The 20,170-nt window shown below is 43.3% G+C and overlaps 1 protein-coding gene across 2 annotated transcripts in view; it reads left to right on the top strand.

Moving 5' to 3' along the window:
• SNX30 (sorting nexin family member 30) overlaps nt 1–20,170 on the top strand; it is a 63,253-nt gene that overhangs the window by 4,613 nt on the left and 38,470 nt on the right. For both annotated transcript variants that reach the window (XM_069880310.1, XM_069880311.1), the window contains exon 2: nt 16,811–16,999. In XM_069880310.1, the coding sequence (XP_069736411.1) occupies nt 16,811–16,999 (189 nt within the window). The remainder of the gene's footprint in view (nt 1–16,810; nt 17,000–20,170) is intronic.

Below are 20,170 nucleotides of genomic sequence, written 5' to 3'. Positions count from 1 at the left end.
TGTGCAATGCTTTGTAATTGGCTCTGTTAACACTAGACAGCAGAAGTGAGCTTCAAGGCTGTTTTACAGGTAGTAAGTATATAAAGCACAGCTGATGTGGAATACAGGCTTGCAATCAATGCGTATCTTAAATTTGCTATCTCATGGAGATGGACATTAAAACTCCTACTGCAAACTTCTACTTACTAACTGAGAACTGTTGCTTGCATATCTATATTTGCAACATCACACCCTTGCCCATCTGTTTCCAAGCTACCACCTTGGAGAACCCCATGTGCCTGTATTACACCTGATCAAATGTAAATAGTTAGTGCGTTTGCTGGAGTGCTGTTACTTAGCACTCATATTCTAGAAGAGAGCCTGGCAGCTCTCCAACAAAAAAATATACCAAGAGTCTGGAGCTTTACTTCCACTCTCCTTGGTTGCTAGTTTATAATTATTGCTTTTAACTTCATCCACCCACAGATGAAACCATTTTGCAGTATAATCTGGAAGCTTAAAATAGATCTTCCTGAGCTTCTACAAACTTCTTCCTTCTCTGACCAAATGAGAACTGTTAGAGCAGCACCATGTATTGTTCTTAAAGCAAGCTGGAGGTAAATTCTCAGTCTTGGGAGAAACTGAGGACTACAAAAAGTCAGGAACTGAAGTTGGTGAGTTCATGAAACAATGCTAGTATGGATGAACTGATCTTAATTCCAATCTACAGGACAATCACAGAGAAGCTGGAAGGCACCTTTTGATATCTTGTAGTTCAGCCCCTTGGCTCAAAGCAAAATTAACTAGAGAGGCTGCAGAATGCTGTGGGGTTGTTTTGTTTTTGGTTTTTTTTTGTCATCATCTCTCTGGGCAACGTGTTCCTGCATCCAGTCACCTGCAAAGTAAAATTTCATGTTCAAGTGAAATTTCCAATATATCAGTTTGTGCCCGTGGTTTCTCGTTCTGTTGTTGGATCCACTGAAATGAGTCTATCATCTTCTGTACACCGTCCCATCAGATATTTATCCATATTGGTAAGATCCCCTGAGAATTCTGCTGTCCAGGCTGTTGGCTGCTTTTGCCATGAGGCATATTGTTGGCTTGTGGTCAGCTCTTCCATCAGACTGTTGTGTATGGTGTGCAGACTTTTTCTTTCCTTCTGCCAAGATGCTTTTCAACCAGTCAGACCCCAGCACATACTGCTATGTGGAGTTATTCTGTGAGGTGCAGGACTTTTTTTTGCATGCTTAATTTTATGAGGCACTTGTTGGCCCATTTCTCCAGGCTGTTGAGGTCCCTCTGAATGACAGCACAACTCTCTGATGTAGCAACCACTCTATCCAGTCTTTTGCCCACCTGGTGAGGATGTACCTGTCCTATCATTTAGGTCATTAGTGAAGGTATTAAACAGTAGTGACCCTATTACTGTCTGCTGGTGTACTCCACTAGTGACTGACCACCATTTGGAATTTGTGGGATCACAGCCCTTTGAACTCAGCAGTTCAGTTGTTTTTCAGTCCACTTTGCTGTGTGTCTGCCTAGGCTGTACCTAGTCAACTTGTTTGGGCGCATGTTGTTGGAAACAGTGTTGAAAACCTGCTTAAAGTTGAGATGAACCACATTAAAGCTCTCCCCTTGTACATCAGGCCAGTCATATGTTCATAGCAGGTGTTGGGTTGGTCAAGCCTCATTCCCTTGAGTTCATAGAATCATTAGGTTGGAAAAGACCTTTGAGATCATCAAGTCCAACCATACCTGCTCACTATGAAATCATATCCCCAAGCACCTTATCTACCTGTATTTTAAATACCTCCAGGAATGGTGACTCAGCCACCTCCCTGGGCAATCTCTGCCAGAGCCCAAGAACCCTATCAGTGAAGAAATTTTTCTTAATATCCAAGCTGAAACTCTCGTGGCATTCTATTGCCTGCCACTTGGGAGAAGAGACCAACACCCACCTCACTACAACCCCCTTTCAGGTAGTTGTAGACAGTGATAAGGTCTCCCCTCAGCCTCCTTTCCTCCAGGCTAAATAACCCCAGTTCCCTCAGCTGCCTCCTGTAAGACTTGTTCTCCAGCCCCTTCACCAGCCTCATCGCCTTTCTCTGGACACCTTCCAGGACCTCAACATCCTTCTTCCAGTGAGGATCCCAAAACTGAACACAGTATTTGAGGTGCGGTGTCACCAATGTTGACTTTCATCACCATGACCTTTGTGTTTAGAAGTGGTTTCCAATATTTGCTCAATCACCTTTCCAGGGATTGAGGTGAGGCTGACTGGCCTGTAGCGTTCCCTCTATCTAGCTTCTTGAAGACAGAAGGGATGCTTTGGTTTCTCCTAGTCCTCAGGAACCTTGCCTCATCACCATAATAAGAGTAAAGTAACTAAAAATAGCATTACAGAGGTATCATCAACTACCCTTAGTCTTGTGAGTCCATCTCATCATGGGTTTATGTCTGTTCAGTTTGTTGAAATACTCTCTAACCTTGTCCTCCCTCACTGATGGTGAGTTTGCCTTGTTCCAGACTTTGCCACTGGACTCAGGGGCCTGGGGTTTGTGATCGTCTCATTGAAGGCTGAGGCAGGCAAAGGAAGCACAGAGTACCTTGGGCTTATTTGCATCCTTTGTCATCAGATACTCTGCCCTATCAAGACTGCATATTTCTTGTTCTTTGTTTTGCTGCTGATGTACCTGTAGAAGCCTTTCTTGTTCCTGTTCCCATCCTTTGTCAGTTTGGGCTCCATCCCACTAAAGTTATCTCTGCGTGCTCAGACTGTCTCTGAATACCTCCTCGGTCAAATGTGCTTGCTGCTGCCTTTCTTGTGTTTCCTTTTTATATTTGAGTTTAGTCAGGAGCTCTGTGCTCGTCCATGCCAGTCTTCAACCACCTTTGCTTAATGTCCTACTTGTTGGGATAGACCAGTATCAAGGCTAGAGAGGTGTTCCTTGAAAATCAGCTAGTTCTCCTGCATGCCTCTTCAGGGCCATGTGCCTTCTTCATAGCAGATTCCAGAAGAGGTCAAAGCCTGCTCCCTGAAAGTTTGGGGTTGGGATCCTGCTCTTTACTCTGCTCCCTTCTCTTGAGATTCTCATCTCGACCAGCTCGTGGCTGCTGTAGCTGAGGCAGCCCCCTATCTTCACATGCACATGCTCAGAACTGTTCTGGTGGGCTGATCATGTATCACCTCTTCAGCTTGGATCCTGTTGTGGATTTAGGTATGAACATCAAATGCCTTCAAGCCAATCCTTCTTGCTGTATGTTTTGCAGCCTACTATAGTAGATAAGCAACAGATGTGGGGATGAACACCCTGGAGTTGTTCCAAGGGCGGGTTGGATGGGGCCTTGGACAGCCTGATCTAGTGGGGCATGTCCCTGCTCACGGCAGGGGTTTGGAACTAGATGATCACAGAATCACAGAATAACCAGGTTGGAAGAGACCCACCGGATCATCGAGTCCAACCGTTCCTATCAAACACTAAACCATATCCCTCAGCACCTCATCCACCCGTGCCTTAAACACCTCCAGGGAAGGTGACTCAACCACCTCCCTGGGCAACCTGTTCCAGTGCCCAATGACCCTTTCTGTAAAGAATTTTTTCCTAACGTCTAGCCTAAGCCTCCCCGGCAAAGCTTGAGGCCTTGATCTTTAAGGTCCCTTCCAAACTATTCTATGATGCTGTGATTCACATCCCTGAACAATTCTTCCTTCTTTGTAAGACTGCAGTTCAGCGCAGCATCTCTCCTTGCCAGCTTATCATTCACCTGTGTTGGGCAGTTCTTGTCACTGTTCTTCAGAAACCTTATGAATTGATGTTGAACTGTGCTGTGTTGTTGCTCCATCAAACGTTGTTGTGATCCAAGTTACTTATAAGGACCTGTGAGCATGAGACTTCCTGCAGTAAATCCCTGTCCTTGTCTGCAGAAGTGCTTGAAGGATACAGGAATGTTTTTTTTCCACCAGGGACAGTAGAATGCTAGTTTGGTTGAATTATATCCTATCTGTTTCAGGATTCGCCTGTATATGAAGCTGTTCTCCTGGGTTTTGGGACATCATGTCATTCTCTTCCCTCAGTCAGTGCACTGAATGGGAAGGTTATGTTGTGTTGGTATGTGTTAAATCACTGAGCCACGTTTCTTAGACCAGGAAGCTTTTGTGTACAAGCACTTGTCTACCACATACTTCGCGAGTGGACTTTCTCAAAGGCTGAGCTTAGTTGTTTAAAGGAACTGCTATCTCTTCTCATGTTGCACCATGTTCATGTGTGCATGCGAATGCATCAGGCAGCTTTTTTCTCGTATTCTAGTTAAAAGAACTGACTTAAACTTAGTACGGCTTCCAGCTTGGCATTAGTGCTCTACCCAGAGCTAAGCTGCTGCCAAAATCCAGTTTCCCATCTTTCCTAATGGTGATAACTAGAACTGTTTTCTCTAGAACAGCATTTCTCAAGCTCATAACAGCACTTGGGTAGGTTAATACCATGATATCATGGTGAAAAGAGAGAGTGCTTGTTTCCTTCTTTCTGGTAATCTCTCAGGGGTTTGATGGTGTGGAAGCACATAAAATGACATATGTGTGTGCTTGCTTACAATTGGCTTCATTTACAGAAATAGACTTTTATTGGTAAGGGTGCTTTGATATTATCTTACAATGTAGGTGCTCTAGTACTTTTGTAAAACTGTACTCAGTGGTCTCTTTGTGATCCACAACTTACCAGTCTAGTGAGTTTCTCTGCAACTGGCAATTCGCATTTCTTCTGAACAAGTTGAAGGATAGCTAAATGCTTAACTTTGGACAAATACTTGTATCAACATAACTGTCCTAGTACTGTTACTTTTTTAATCTTTCCATCTGGTGAAACTGAACATATGTTCTACTGTATAATAGTAATACTGCTTTGTGGTTTCTATGTCTTAATGGAGGGAGGGGTATACTTTGAGGTTGAATTCGGTGTGGCACAGCTTTCATAACCTTTGATGCGATTGCCTCATACTTAATGAGACAGTGTATTGAAAACAGATATTCAAAATGTATATTGAGGAACTTAGTTCTTCAGGCGGGTTTCAGAAGGGTAGGTCTTGGCAATAACTTGTCAGCCATGGTGGAAAAAGTTATGCTTTGTGGTTGGAAAGAATTCTCTGGGCTGCCTATGCTGGAATACCTTAAAGCTACCCAAGTTGCTGGATGCACTCTGAGCTTCTTTCTGGGGAGAAGGGGATAACCAGATAGATTAAGCAGCACTTTTTTTACAGCTGTGTGGGCACACAATTCTCCTATTGGTGCCGTGGGAGTCTGTGATGCCTCAGGCAGCATGTTCCTGTGATTAATGATGGAAGGGACAGAGGATAAAGACCGAGGCTTTTTTATTGACACACTGCAATATGGGAGACATCAGTTCCTAGATTAACCCGCAAACTATTTACCTCATGTATTCTAGCATGAACAACTCTTGTGATATCTCAAACAGATCATCTGGCTGCCATGATAGCCTGTCTGTCTTCTCTGAGTGTAGAGGCTGGTTTCTGTAAAGTAGGTCAGGAGAGAAGACGGGAGCTCTTATGGTACAGTGAGACTTAACTTAGTCCTGCTACATGAAAATCTACTTGCAACTCCTGAACTGGATCTTTGAGGTTGTAACTTGCATGTGCTTTCATTCTGTAGAAGACAATATGCCAATTAAAAGGTCCAATATCACTTTTATATTTCTTAGAAGTAACTTCAGTGAGGCTTGTTCTCTGCCAGCCTTGAGCAAGGTCTTAAATGCTGAGCTGTACTGACTTCTTAAGCTGTGGCTGACCTGACTGCCTGAGCCTAAGTTGCAGCGCAGCTGTGATTCCAAGCTTTTGTGGCTGGGGAAGACTACTCCCATCACAAGGATGAAATGGGGCAGAAAACTTCAAACTCCAACTTGGAAGTGGTGGCATCTGCAACCCTGATGTAAAGGCTGAGTTAATTTACTCTTAGTAAGAATTTACACTTAGTAAATTGTTGAAAAACTGCAGGGAACCTATTTCTCTTCCAGTTACTAAGGGCAATAGCTAGCAGCAAGTTAGCTGCTGGGGATTCTGCCCCTCTGTTCCTCTTTTGTGAGACTCCACCTGGAGCATTGTGTCCAGTTCTGGAATCCTCAGCATAAGAAGGATATGGAGCTGTTGGTACGGGTCCAGAGGAAGGCTATGAAGATGATCAGAGGGCTGGAGTAACTCTGCTATTGGGTCATGCTGGGAGAGTTGAGGTTCAGCTTGGAGGAGAGAAGGCTTCAGGGGGACCTTATAGCAATCTTCCAGTACCTGAAGGGGACCTACAGTAAAGCTGAGGAGAGTCTTTCTACAAGGGCATGTTGTGATAAGGGGGAATGACTACAAATTGGAGAGAGGAAGATTTAGACTAGACATTGGGAGCAAATTCTTCACTATGAGGGTGGTGAGGCACTGGAACAGGGAGGTTTTGGGTGCCCCATCTCTGGAATTGTTCAAGGCCAGTTTGGATGGGGCCTTGAGCAGCCTAATCTAGTGGGAGGTGTGCCTGCCCATGGCAGAGGGTTTGGAATTGGATGATCTGTAAGATCCCTTTCAACTCAAGCCATTCTATAATTCTATAATGCCAAATCCATGAAATATCTGTCTGAATATGCGTATAGGTGACATGGGTTAATGGAACTAGCTGGTATTATTCTAAAAATAAAGGCAATAATCCAAAAGTCATATAACATGCAAGGAAAGAGTTCAGGCAAGAGTTGTATTTAGGGTGGTCTTCGAAGCATAAATTCCTCTGGAGGCCATCACTATCTTATAGCCATGTTCAGAGATTCTCCACTACCTCTAGGAAGCTATAAGCAGTAGGTGGGAAGTTATTCTGGAAGTGGAAGTGTGGTGGTGTGTTGAACCCCTAAAGATGGGCTTCTGCTGCAAGCTGAAAATCACTCAGGTTTGTAGTTTAATGCACCTCAGACTGAAGAGAACTACACTAGCACGTGGGAGCCAAGACATGAAAGAATCGTACTCTTACCTTCCCAGAAAATTAACAAAATGTGAATAACAACTGGCTTTACTTGCGTCTGGATGATGCTGTTCAGTTAAGCAGCACAGACCCTACCATGAGGATGACAACTTCTCTGCCAGTCTTGGAAAAGATTAGTTGCAGTGGTCCGTAGTGTTATTAGTGATGGGATAGCTTACAGCACTGATGCACATGCTTTGATCCTGATTCTTAGTCTGTGTGCTAACTTCAAGCTGAATTTAAGTCTGAAAACCAAGCTTTTTTAAACCAACCTAACCCAGCATATCTGATGACAGTAGTTAGTAGCCTCTCAAAGCCAAAATACTAGCAAGGGGTGAAGCTTCTCTCTATCACATCTGCCAGGAAAGCTATTACTGTGCTGGTTCAATGCCCTATCCTCATGGGAAAATGTTGCCTTAATGCTTGAATGGGACTTGCTGTATCCTTCTGAAGGGCCTCCTAGGGTGTAAAACCACCTATCTTAAAGTCTGTCTGCGTAGTTGGCCTTGCTTTTCCAGTGAGCTTGAATGACATGATGTGTTCCTTGAAAGGAATATGCTGCAGTGCAGGTGTTGCTCAAGGGCAGAGAAACCCCCTCCCCCCCTCAGTGCTGCAGACAGCATTAGGGACAGCTGCTTTCAGCTAGCTCGGTTGTGAATGGTAAGTGATAGGAGTATCCCTGATAATGTTCTAACCTATGCTTATCTGGGTAGAGCTGGGGCTTCTGCTTTTAGATGCTTTTAAAGTGCTAGTATAATGCAAATGGGAAGTGAAATTCTTGGAAACAGCCAAGATGAAGCTGTCTTTTGGATTGTCACCAAGAAAATCCCTGGAAAATTTTAATCAATACCACTTATTGCCAGTGATCAGCTTGGCCGCATTAAGATTTATATGCTGACTTTAAGTGTGGTGGCTAGCTTGTTCCTGGATTGGTGTACTTCACCTAAAGCCATATGTGCCAAACACCTGTCTGTGCCACAGTGACTGTCAGGACCCTAGGCCATATGAATAAAAGGTGTTTCTAAAGATGAACAAGTCTGCAGATCTCATGGCCTTGTCCCTATAGAAAATTTTCACACTGTGAGGAAATAGTGTATGACTTGCTCTCCTTAAAGCAGGGAGTGAAACAGTCAGGCTGTGTGGTTTTTTGGTTGTTTTTTTTTTCTTCCAATAGATATGCACTGGACTCGTGGGAGCAAATGCCTTTCTGTTAGAAAATACTTTGTTTATCAGCATATGCAATGGAGGCCTGTTCTTTAAATTGCATCTGTATAAACTAACTCTGAGAGCTCCCCCAACAACACACTCCTCCAGCTCTTCCAAGGTTTGAGATAAAAGCACGAGTTCTCCCTTTTTTAATATCTCTACCTCCTTTACTTGCACAGTGATGTCTCCTCAATTGGACTTGCTGTCATGAAACCTCCACCGATCTTGTGTAAGGAAATGCTAGTGCAATTTACCTAAACAGTAAACCTGAGGAAATGCACATTCTAACGCAATATTTATTCACCAGGATACAACAGTGCTTTCCAGTCATCTGTTGTCTTCCCTCCCTGTTTTTTTCTTTCTACTTCTCCCAAGTTCTTCACATCTGTTGACATTTAAAAAATATTACAGTTTGCTCTCTAAGACATCTCAGCTAAATTGGCATTTTAATGGTGCTGGATACCTAGATAACTGTTGATGCAACTAAACCTATTTCTAGAGTATGAACAGGAAAAAGCTGCTGCCTGGTATATCTGCAGAGCTTTAACACAAAGCTGCGTGTCTCTAGGAGAAAGCAGTTCAGTTTGGACAGGCTTAACAAACAGTTCCATCTGTAATCTGATACAAATCTGTTTTACTGGATTGGGAATGGTTCCTAGTCATATGCTGAATTCAAGTTTTCCTGCTCATGATCTGAATCCTGGCTCCTGCATTGTTGTTTAGAAGATCAGAGCTCAGGTTCTGAAAACAAAGCTTTAAACAAAACACTGGGTGTGTTGGGCTTGTTCTTTAAGAAGGTGCTTTTTAGCATGCTGAAGTGGATTATGATGTTCTTGATACATACCCCTTTTGATAATAACTCCAGTCTTAAAACAAATAATATTGAAATAAACTCCTGGACATTGAACTTAGCAGAGCTGGAGGAGAGTAACTGGAGACTTGAGTCAAAAGGTCTGCATTTTTCTAAATATTTTTTAAGACATTTAGCTTCTGCCGTTTGTGGAAATCTTTGAGTTCTGAAGATAGGGTGTAGATGGTGCTTGTTGCCTTCTACTGAGGACTGTAGAAGAGCAAACCTTTAGCTCTGCTAAAGGATGCAAATCCAAGTCTGCCCAAATGTTCAACTCCCTTGGTTTCCTTTGGGTCATGAGCACTTTTCTGCTTTCTGCAGCTTAAACATAACTGAAATAATCTTGCTGGAAACTTGCCAGACTGTCTTTTTGCTTAGGAACATAGATAAAGCTTTCTGTGAGGACTCGTGCTTTGTAAACAGATGTAGAGGCTAACCTTGGATCTGGGGCTGTTTTTGCCAAAAGAACCGTTCATCCTGTGGATGTGTTAAAATACCTCTTTGCATGTGAAATACCTTGCCACAGTAAGGGAGCTGTAAGATGTGGCAAGCATCCAGTTAACTCCTCACACTTTCCTTCCTGTTCAAAGGATAGGGGGAAGTACATGTCAGGTTAGTGAGAGTCAATATGACAATTATGTCTTATCCCTTTACGTTTTGCCTAATTAGTGTGTGCTCCAAATAACCCATTTTATCTGGCAGATGCCTGGTCCCCAAAGCCTTTTGACCTTTTATGCACAAAGTAGCACAGTAACATGGCTTTTTACTAGTATTGACAGACTGATCTTAACTGATGTAAAACATCTGTGAGATGCCACTCATGATCCACATTTTTACAGTGTAATCTGAACCACATTTAGCTTTAGTGTGATATTGCACAGTTCTCCCAAACCAGGAAAAGAGGCCATTCTCTTCAGGACTCTGTCAGAAGACAGACATATAGCTAGACTGTGTGAACAGATGGCCTGATGTGGTACTTGACACCTTCTTGTGACATCCCTCTTTGCCCCCGAGCACAGGAAGGCTGAAACTAAGCTGTATTGTGGTTGAGTCCCTGAAGACTTAAGCAACAGAGGTATGTTTATTGCATTTTGCTGAAAATGCTGTTTGCAGGAAACGCTTCTGTGACTGCGTGCTTGTTCTGGTTAGCTTAACTGTGATTTATGGGAAAACAAACAGCAGAATAAAATAATCCTATAAAAGTTGGCTAATAGCCACAGGATGGAAGTGGGAATCTCATGACCTGCATAAGGCAGCCTGAGAAGTGCTTGTGTCAATCATGCGGTGTGTCTGTGAAGCTTGTTCCAGTGTTTCCCTGTCCAGAGGAAATGCAAAGAAACAACCTTCCAGGTATGATAACTTTATAAGCAAGAACGCTCACAAGTCTTGAGTAGTACCAAACAGTGTGGCACTATGATCAGACGCTTCATCAGAAATTCTTGTTTTTTTCAGGTACATTAAGGAGCCTGTCTCCAGGCTACTCTGACCTACAAAGTAGAAACATTAGTTCAGATGATGAACTCCAGAACAAAATTGTAAGGCTCATGGCTTGGCAGCATACTGCGCTCTGTCACCTGCTTAAGATATCCGAAGAGCAAATGGATCCAGTCTATATGTAGTGTCATTTTGGTTAGATGGACAGAATACCACTGGTACTTCTGGAGCTGTAGAAGAGAGGTGTGGACCAGGCGTGGTGTGCGTGCCCCATTAGTTGGGCGCTTTCCACTCAGCACTGTAAGGCTCACAGACTTGCTGCATAATAAATACCCTGCAGGGCTAGGAAGTAAAAATCTGAGCTTGTGTCCTCAACACCCAAGACTGCCCCTCCTCTGCTGACACATTTCCAGGTAAGAGCTAGAACTGTTTCTGATGTCAGCTTAGTCTGTATTGCTCTTAAAACAGCCTCAACCTTGCAGTCTGATTATAGATGATTAATATAGTGGAATACACTGACCTCTTCTGAGAGTATAATCTTGTTCCTTGTAAATGCGCCCACACATACTGTACTTTCCTTCTCATTACTGGAGAAGGATGTCAGGGGCTCGTGTACATATAGCTGCTTACCCATTTCCAGGAGGTTAGGTCCAGTCTTAGAAGCTGATTCTCACGGTTCTTGTGAAAGTACAACTTATCACTGTCTTATTTGTGGATCAGAGTAGGGGTGTGGTTCTTTCCCTTGGGAATGTATAGGGATTTGGGAGTTTAACTGTTGGGCTTTGTTTAGGTTTTTTTCAGACCTTGTTAAGAAAGACTGCTACCTTATCCTTCCTTCCCTACTGTGTCCGGAGCATTGTCCCTTCCTTGGGGTCTGGGTCCCCAGTTTGGTCGCTATTGCTTTAAAGTAGCTACCCAAAGACAAGTGCTAGAGGAGAGGACGTGCAGTACCTACCTCTGATATATGTGGGGAGACAAAGGTGACCTTTAGTAAACAAAGTGTGATGCTTATGCCTGGTAGAGAATGTAATTGAATGTTTATAAAGGGGAAGCAAAGGAGTTTTCTACCCTTGTTTGCTCTCTGAAGAGAAGTTCAGATATTCATCTGTAGCTAGTATTTGCTAATAGTCTTGTGCAGACTGAGATTTCATTATACAGATGCTCAGTGAGATCTTCTAATAGGATGCTGTCAGTGACAGATGAACTGATCTAGATGGCCTGGAGGATGCAAAGGTAGAGACCTGTGGCAGAGAGCTCTATAAACAAAAAAAACCTGCTTTCAAAACTTGCTGGGATGTTACAACTAGTGCTGTGAATGGGTCTGTGAAAGCTGAGTTAATGCAAGCTTTTCTGATGTTCTTGCAAATATTTATATCTAAACCATTCTAGTTTTCTAGTCACCAGCAGCAGTTCTGCTGTGGCCTGTTGTCACATACTGAAGATACGAAGGTAAGACTCCCCTTGATGTGACTATACCTGTGGTTGTATCTGTCTGGGAAATGGATGCTTAAAAGCAATGGAACACTTTGAAACACAAGGAGAAAGGTACAGCAATGAATTCCAGAAGTGAAGCAGTGAGGCTCTAGAAGGAGTACAGGCCTGGCTGTAAAGTCCTTGGGTTAAGCAGGCATATTTGATGTTCAAATGCACCACTTGCCTCTAAACAGCAACATTCCTAAATTAATTAGTCTCTTATTGTTATCTAATGCTTGTTGAATGAGAGCAATGTGTTTGCAACAGAGGGGGTTTCAGGCTAACCCTTTTCAGAGATGAGCTTATCTGTGCTTGTAAGACTTAGCTAAACCGTCTCTTCCACCACCTTCATGAACTACTGCTTAGATACCGAAGCAGTCTGATTAAGATGTAAACTTGCTAAGGCATCATAGGTAAAAACTAACATTCAGTTTATGGATGCTGCAGTATCAACTAGTTGTGTTTAACTCGGCAGAAGATTGTGTGATCTTCACTTGATGATAAGCCAAATCCTACAGAATTTTAGATTCTTTTCTAGCCTTCAAGTGTTGAATCCTGAATGCAGTCTTTGATGTGTGCTACTCTGCTGAGGGAGGCTGCCATGCAGAAGACTGAATACCAGGCTTCTGAGGTTTTACTTTTATACAAGCTGCTCTGTAAATCCAGAGTTTTGGAAAATCTGGGATGATGAAGCAGGGAAAAGGTGACACCAGCTGGAAACTTCCCAACTCATTTTGCATCTCAGATGTAGACTTCAATTTTACAAAATTCAACTGAATTTTAAACTTGGAAGAAGTAAACTTGATAGATTTAATACCCGTTTCTGGGCAGGCTAACTAGTCAAGGTGTTTGGACTGCATAATACAACAAAAGAATGGCAAGCTGCTTGTTTACCAGATATCAGCCTGTATAGTTGGCAGGGTTCATGCATTTCCAGTGCAGGCAGTTATGTTGTACTTGCCCTGCACTGTAGGAAATCAAATGTGTGCTACTAGAGTCATCTGATCTCATTAACCATAAATTTGGGTGCCCTGAGGAGTCCTACAAGCTCCGCAGGAGTGTGTAAAGAGTCTGAGTGCCTGTAGATATACAACTGTGCACAAAAGGCTGGTACTTAACTAGTAGGTAATGAACCTGAAGATCTGAATGTTGTACTGTTTCTGCTATAGGTTGTGATCTAGGCCTTGTTAGACTTTCACCTGATAAGCTTCAGCAGGTGACAAAATTATGAGACTGGCCTGAGACGATAAGAGGCAGAGGTTAAGGACCTTTTCTCTTTACTTTAGGAAAAGCTTTGAAACTTGAAGTCTTCATGGATACTCTAAGACTTGAAGAATATCTCGATAGAATCTGTCCTCCATTTTGTATGCCTAGAAGCAGCTTCCACTCCTCCCTACTGGGGGTCTTCTCAGATTCATAATAAGCTGACTATACAGTGAGCAACAGGTGCTGTGTTGAAAAGGTTTATTTTCTGTGAAGAGCTCCGTGAACAGTAGGTACCTGATGGGAACTGGACTCTGCCTATCTCTTATAAAACAGAAAGGTACTTAAAAGTGGATGAGCAGCTACTTGGTGCACTAACGGTGTAACTGATGCATGAGTCCCTAGCACCGAAGTTAAAACTCGTTGTTATATAAAACAACTAATACTAGTCACTATTTCAAATGCTTGTAGGTATGATAACTGCTCTGACAGGTAGAAATGCAGATGGTTGCAGATCTACTTGCCTGCTAGACTCTGCAGGATGTACTCCTCTTTCTGTGGTAAGTAGAGACTAGAACAGATGATGTACTCTTGCTTTCCCAGCTCAAAAAAATTCTTCAAGTCCCATGGAAGAAAGCCAGTGCAAATTAACATGATGAGGAGGTGCTTTGCTGAAAGGATTACAGCCTGAGACAGCTTAGATTGCTAGGCCATCTGGTGTGACACTTCAAAGCCTACCTCTTTCTAGCAACAGCATAAGACTTCAGTAAACCTATCCAGCCTACTGTTAAACAAAAGTTTGCAGTCATGAGCCTTGTTCCCTGTGCAGTTAGCTAGCAGGCTCCACCAATTAAGCAGAACAAATAGCTGTAACTTGGCCTTGAGCTGCTGAAAACTCAAGTAGCAGGACATGATGCCTGCTGTGATTGCCAGGAGAGGGTTCTGCTGGTGCAGTTATGAGCCAATATAGCACAGTAGTACTTCTGATGTACCCATCCTCTGTCCTTCCTCCCTGCCCCCACCTCAGCTAACTGCCCTCCTGCTTATAACCAGAGTTGGTTTAGAAGCTTTACTTGATCAAGATTTGGGCTATTTTGTCCAAGATTGAACTATCACATCCTTTATTTTAAGACCTGAGACATTCCTCAGGACCTATGTCTGCAAGAGTACACTCAAGTAGATTGAAGTGGATTCCAGCCTTCACAAACGTCTGCCCTGCTTAAAAAGTGCAAGATGTGCTAGTATGATATCGTTACTTCCAACAGAATTGGTGCTGAAAGTTGCTAACTTCATGCAAGTGGCTGCAAGCTCCATCTTTGGTCCTTCTTCCAGTTGTTCTGATGCCTTGGTGCAGAGTTCTCATATTTTAAGCAGGTTCCATCATATTCTTTAAGCTCCCTTTTGGAAGGGTTTTGTTACAAGCTTTTGAGATCTGTGCAACCAGACTTAAGTTGTTTCCACAAGTTAATTCATTTCCATACTGGAAGCTTAGAATCTGATTGGCTTCAGTTCTGGCACAACTTGTCTCAAAACTAATGCGTATTGCACATGGGCAATGAAGAGCTGTCTTTTCCTTTTGAAAACAGGAACAGATTTATCTACAGCTACTGTGGTGTCCCAGAGTTTGGTTTGCTCTTTAGTCTGCTTGGCTGAACTCTCTAGTCTAGCTGAACTGCAGATTTTCTGAAGCTATCTCCTCTTGCTAATCTTATCCTGTCCTGCACATTCTGTTTGTGTAACTCGAACAGAACTTCTTATCTGCTAAGTTGTTGAAGTGTTACTTCTTCCTGCTGTACACATTCCTGCTATTTTGAGTTTGAGCAAGATGCTTGTTTAGTTCAAGCTGACCACCTCATACATGAGCTGGCAGTCTGTACCATGCTTATCCTGCTCTTTTGGCCTCTTAAGAGAACATTTGAGTGCATGCCTTCCAGTTCTTGCTTGCTTTCCAGTTAAATCTGTAATATTTCATCTGTTGGTAACTGCTTCTGAACATTTGCTGGGAGAATGCATCTAACCTCTCTGTTAGTAGACAGTAGTTTAGATCACTGCTTCCCCAGGGCCTAGACTAAAGCATTATTCTCCCTACTTCATAAGGCAGTCCTCAAGATGAAAAGCAATGCTACTGTAGTTCTGCAGGACTGCAAAAGACAGAGGGCTGTCATTAAAATCCCAATCCTCCCACAATGGATTTGTGACAAAGACTGGAAGCAACTTAGCTTTGTTCTTAGCTATTACTACCTTCATAAGTAGTTTGAACTTGAAACTCTAGCTGTAATTTTGAACCTTAGCAAAGGAGGACTTCTTTTGAAGACAAGGATTACCCTTGTCTGGCTGGAACATGAACCACAATTACGTCAGAAATACTGATGGGCGAACAAGATCTTGTGCAAACAGGATGGCCTTGCTGAGATGAGGTTTAATTTAGCCACTTAAAGATTATATGAAGCTGGGGCTAAGTGTTAATTCTAAAACTAAAGCACTTCTGTGAATATGCTGCTTAGCTATAGTGACGTCTCTCTGTCTAGCAACTAGAGGAGCCTTTGTCCTTACAAGGGAAACACTTGGTGGATAAATCTGTTATTGTGCTACTAGTTAAAACAACAAAAAAACTCCTCTCTTCTCTGAAGAAAAAGAGCTTTGGATCTTTGGGACTTCATAATACTGTTGACATATATTCCTACGTATTACACAACTTGTCAAATGCTGTCAGCTCCCTCTGATAAAAAAACAACAGAGAATGCATGTGCAGTTGCTGTGGTGTTTATGCAAAGTGAAGTAACCACTAGTTGTATGGAGTACTTGGTCTATATTAAGGTGTGAGACTTGAAGGTGTGGGAATGTATGAAGTTGGCTACAAAGTTTTGGGGTTTTTTTTGCCTTGCTGCTGAATCAGTTTCAAGGAATTATGGACTTCCTGTATCTTGGTGTGTCTCTTCCTGAAACAGCCTCTTGCTGATTCTTTTAGTCTCTGTCTTCCTTATACACTGGGTGATCCTCTTGGAGTTGGGAGGGTGGGAACAAGGACCTCTGAGCAAAACACAGTGTTTTCATTTGCCTTAGGACTCCAAAAGGGAGGTGTATGCTGACAGTAGTGCTGGGTTCTATAATCTGTGCTTGTCCTGTAGCGCAGTGATGACAATTTAGTCTATGTTTACTGTCAGTGTGTTTGGAAGTTAATGGACTGGGTAAGCCTCTGATACAAGTTTGCCCTTCTCCTTCTACTATGGGAGTTTGCAGAGGTGAAGACTGACTGCATTCCAGTCAACTGAAGTGTTGCCGCTTTGCCTGAAGCCCTCTTCTAAGTAGGTCTCTACTTGCCTAGCTGTTTTGTTTCTAGAGTCCAAGTTGGTTCAGTCTCAACAGGAACTGTAGTTTCGGCAATACTTCTACTTCCTCATGGACGGAAACCAGGTTACTCCATAATCCGGGGAGTTATGGTTGTAATCTGCTTTCTCTTCAGCAGTGGAAAGGTAGAACAAACTAATGTTTAAAGCCCATGCCTTAGGGGATTGCCCAGGTGCCCTGGAAAGGGTGATCCTTGGAGCTGCTAAAATAGATAGCCCTTGTACTGTATCTGTGAATCTTGTCATTGGCATCTTTGAGAATATGGTGCTTTACAGTGAATGTTAAAAACTTGCTGTTTTTTTTCTTCTCAAATACAGGATCTCAGTCTACCCAATGGCACACGTGTGGACACCTCTAGCCCTGCTTCCTCCTCATCTCTCCTCAACAGACTGCAGTTGGATGATGACTTGGATGGGGAAACTAGAGACCTCTTTGTTACTGTTGATGATCCCAAAAAACATGTGTGCACAATGGAGACGTATATCACATACAGGGTTACAACAAAGGTACAAAGCAACACTCTCCTTTCCTAGTACTTTATTTGCGGAAGTTTGGGATTTTTTTTAAGGCATGATCTAGAAATCTGTGTCTTCCATTGTATTTCCTTATGGACAAGAACTTGCTGTCTTTCAGTACCTTGTGAATGTGTTGAGGGTGTGACATCTTTTAGCACAACTGTTACTACTTCAGTGTATGAAACTGCAGAACTCTTAATGTTAGATTTTTTTTTCTCTGGGTCCTAAACAGAACTGTTTGTAAACTTGCAAGGCCAGTTTCATTCATGAACTCAAAAGTTTGTTCATTTAAAGTACTCTGACACCCATTTGGTGAGTTACCTCCCCTCAAGGGAAATGTACTTTCTTGATGATTCACTGTTAATGATCTTGCGTTTTGCCCACAGTTTTATGAAATGCTTTAAGTGTTTGCTACATTTCCTCTATAAGCCACCTGCTTAAATAGTAATCTTGATCCTCAACTGTAAACAAGCTTCCATGCAGTTGTTGACACAGAAGCCTGTATAGCTGCTCCTAAAACTAAGTAGACTAGGAATGTTACTGCTTTTCAAAAGAAATAAGCTAGAGATGTTTTTAACATCTGTTGTAGTTCAGGCAGTAATACAATCTAATGACATTGATAGGAGAAGTGATCTAAAAATCCCACTGCTCTCAAAACTGGAATGTTGATTTCTGTTAACTAGCTCACTCTCATTAGCATTTGGGCACCTGTAGTTACCTGAGACACAGAATGTGCACTAATATCCCTAGGAATATACTTGATCCGCCTGTCCAAAAAGGTAAACTTTCCTTTGGTCTGCCTACATGGCAGTTTGTACTAAAGAGAATATTTTCCTTTGATATAAAGAAATCTTTACAATCCACAGAATTTTTTTAATCTATATTTTTACTTCTAAGTTCCACTTCCAGGCTGCAGAGGAGAAAGTGTAGTTTCTCTGAAATAGTGTCTACCTATTACTGCACACTTAATATAGAATCATAGTATGGTTTATGTTGGAAGGGACCTTAAATATCATCTAGTTCCAACCCCCTTGCCATGGGCAGGCACACCTCTCACTAGATCAGGTGGCTTGAGGCCCCATCCAACCTGACCTTGAACACTTCAGGGATGGGGCATCTGCAACTTTCCTGGGCAACCTGATCCAGTACCTCACCACTCTCATCATGAAGAATTTCCTCCCAATGTCTACTCTGCATCCGATTTACAGCCATTCCCCCTAGACCTACCACTATATGCCCCTGTAAAAAGTCCCTCCCCAGCTTTCTTGTACACCCCCTTTCTTGTACACTTCAGGTACTGGAAGGTCACTATAAGGTCTCCTCTGAGCCTTTTCTTCTCCTAGCTGAACAACCCCAACTCGCTCAGCCTGTCCTCGTATGGAAGGTGCTTCAGCCCTCTGATCATCCCTGGCTTCAGCCCTCTGATCATCCCTGTTGCCCTCCTCTGGACCTGTTCCAACAGTTCCACATCCTTATGTTGGAGGTTCCAGAACATGACACAATATTCCAGGTGGGGGTCTTAAAAGAGCAGAGTAGAAGGGCTGAATCACCTCTCTCAGCCTGCTGGGCACACTTCTTTTGATGCAGCCTGGGATATGTTTTGCTTTCTGGGCTGTGAGCACACATGGCTGGCTCGTGTTGAGCTTCTCATCAAGCACCCCAAGTCCTTTTCCGTAGGGCTGCTCTCAATCACATCATCCCCCACGCTGTATTAAAACTGTGGATTGCCCCCACTGAGGTATAGGACCTTGCACTTGACCTTGTTGAACCTCATGAGATTCACATAGGCCCACTTCTCCAGCTTGCCCGGGTCCTTCTGGATGACGCCCCGTCCTTCCACTGTGACAACTGCACCACTCAGCTTGGTGTCCTCTGCAAGCTTGCTGAGGGTGCACTCCATTTCGCTGTCTATATCATTGATGAAGATATTAAACAGTATGGGTTCCAGTATAGATCCCTGTGGGACACCACTTGTTATGGATCACCATCTGGACATTGAGCTGTTGACCACCACTCTCTGAATACAACCATCCAACCAATTTCTTATACACCGTACTGTCTACCCATCAGATCTATATCCTTCCAATTTAGAGAGAAGAATGTTGTGGGGAACTGTGTCAAAGACTTTACAGAAGTCCAGACGGATTACATCTATTGCTTTTCCCGTGTCCACTGATGTGGTTACCCCATCAGAGAAAAGCCACTAGGTTGGTCAGACAGAACTTGCCCTTGGTGAAGCCATGCTAGCTGCCTCCAGTCACCTCCCCATCCTCCATGTACTTTAGCATAGCTTCTAGGAGGATCTATTCCGCGATCTTCCCAGGCAGAGAGGTGAGGCTGACAGGTCAGTATTTCCCAGGGTCATCTTTTCTACCCTTTTTAAAAATGGGCACAATGTTGCCCTTCTTGCAGTCACCAGGAACTTCTCCTGACTGCCATGATTTTTCACATATCATGGAAAGTGGGTTGGCAACCACATCATCAAGTTCTGACAGGAGTCTGGGATACATCTCATCAGATTCCGTGTATGTTTGGGTTCCTCAGGTGTTCATGAACCTGATCCTTCTCCACAGTGGAGGGGCTTTACTCCCCTGGTCCCCAGCTTGTTGTCACGGGCCCAGAAGGGGTGAGGAGAGCAGTTGTTGGTGAAGACTGAGACAAAAAAGGTGAGTACCTTGGCCTTCTCCTCATCTGTTAATACAAGGTCACTGTTTTCATTCATCAGTTGGGTTATGTTCTCCATAACCTTCCTTTTCTGGTTGATGTACCTGTAGAAGCCCTTGTTTACTTCCGTTGCCAAGTTCAGCTCCAGCTGTGCCTTGGCCTTCCTAACCCCATCCCTGCACAACCAGACAGCGTCCCTGTACTCTTCCCGGGTTCCCTGTCCCTGCTTGCACTGCCTGTGCAGTTCCCTCTTTTTCTTCAGTTTGACCAGCAGGTCTCGACTCAGCCACACTGGTCTCTTCCCTCCCCTGCCCAATTTCCTACATCTGAGCATCCTTAAATATTTGTCTGCTCTGTTTGGCTCCCTTGCCCCTGAGGACCGTGTCCCAGGGAGTCCTACTGACTGACTTGAAGAGCTGGAGTTTGCTTTCCTGAAATATAGGGTCCTGACTATACTCCTTGCCTGTCCCATATCTCAGGATCTTGAACTGCAGCAGT

Source organism: Phaenicophaeus curvirostris, chromosome Z (assembly GCF_032191515.1).
Source record: "Phaenicophaeus curvirostris isolate KB17595 chromosome Z, BPBGC_Pcur_1.0, whole genome shotgun sequence".
NCBI lineage: Eukaryota > Metazoa > Chordata > Aves > Cuculiformes > Cuculidae > Phaenicophaeus > Phaenicophaeus curvirostris.
The sequence above is the reverse complement of the archived record's forward strand: the minus strand, read 5'-3'. Positions and strand labels throughout refer to the sequence as shown.